At 57.8% G+C, this 905-nt stretch overlaps 1 protein-coding gene across 1 annotated transcript in view; it reads left to right on the top strand.

The window, feature by feature from the left end:
- Positions 1-338, top strand: part of LOC104411166 (SNF-related serine/threonine-protein kinase-like) — a gene marked incomplete at its 3' end in the record, with an annotated part of 2,946 nt that extends 2,608 nt beyond the window's left edge. The window contains exons 4-5 of the mRNA XM_010021522.1: positions 7-117; positions 210-338. Of these exons, the coding sequence (XP_010019824.1) occupies positions 7-117; positions 210-338 (240 nt within the window). The remainder of the gene's footprint in view (positions 1-6; positions 118-209) is intronic.
- Between the last annotated feature and the right edge of the window lie 567 nt (positions 339-905).

Genomic DNA, 905 nt, shown 5'->3' with positions numbered 1-905 from the left:
CGCCAGCCGCTGCCTGCTGCCCCTCACCTCGCACAAGCGCGTGTCCCAGGAGGAGCATGAAATCATCCTCCGGGCCATGATGTGCGGGAACATTGCGGATCGGGACACCATCCAGGAGTGAGTGACTGGGAGGATGCTGTGGTGGGAGCTCTTGGGAAGGGCTCTGGGGTCCCTCCAAGTGCTGATGCAGGTCCCTTGGTCCCATGCAGGGCGCTGGAAGCTGACCGCTACAACCACATCACAGCCACCTATTTCCTGCTTGCAGAGAGGATGCTGCGGGAGAAGCAGAGCCGCAGCCTCAGCCTCGTCTACAACCTGGCCAAGGATGTGCAGAGCAGGTGAGTCCCACTGCTGTTCCCTGTCCCCCCACACTGCCCCAGGTCCTCAGTGAAGGGCCTCAGCCAGTCTCCCATCCTCATCTTCAGTGCAGCCCTTGTGATGCCCAGGTGGGTACCAACAAACCAGGGCTGTTCAGCTTGGAGAAGAGCAGCTGTGTGGAGACTTCAGAGCAGCCTTACAGTATCTGTACAAGGGTGCTGGAGGGGACACTTCATCAGAGACTGTAGTGATAGGACAAGGGGTGATGGGTTGAAATTTAAACGGGGGAATTTCAGGTTAGATATAAGGAAGAAGTTCTTCCCTGTGAGGGTGGCAAGGTGCTGGCACAGGTTGCCCAGGGAAGCTGTGTCTGCCCCATCCCTGGCAGTGTTCAAGGCCAGGTTGGACGGGGCTTGGAGCAACCTGGTCTAGTGGAAGGTGTCCCTGTCCATGGCAGGGGGTTGGAACTGGATGAGCTTTAAGGTCCCTTCCAACTGTGATTCTGTGATTTCTATCCCTCCTCTTACTCAGGGCCAACTTATTGGGCACATTCAGCCCCATGGGCAGCACCAGCAGCCTCCTGCCCT

This window comes from Nestor notabilis, unplaced genomic scaffold (genome assembly GCF_000696875.1).
Source record: "Nestor notabilis isolate BGI_N333 unplaced genomic scaffold, ASM69687v1 scaffold23229, whole genome shotgun sequence".
In the NCBI taxonomy this organism is placed as follows: Eukaryota; Metazoa; Chordata; class Aves; order Psittaciformes; family Psittacidae; genus Nestor; species Nestor notabilis.
The sequence above is the reverse complement of the archived record's forward strand: the minus strand, read 5'-3'. Positions and strand labels throughout refer to the sequence as shown.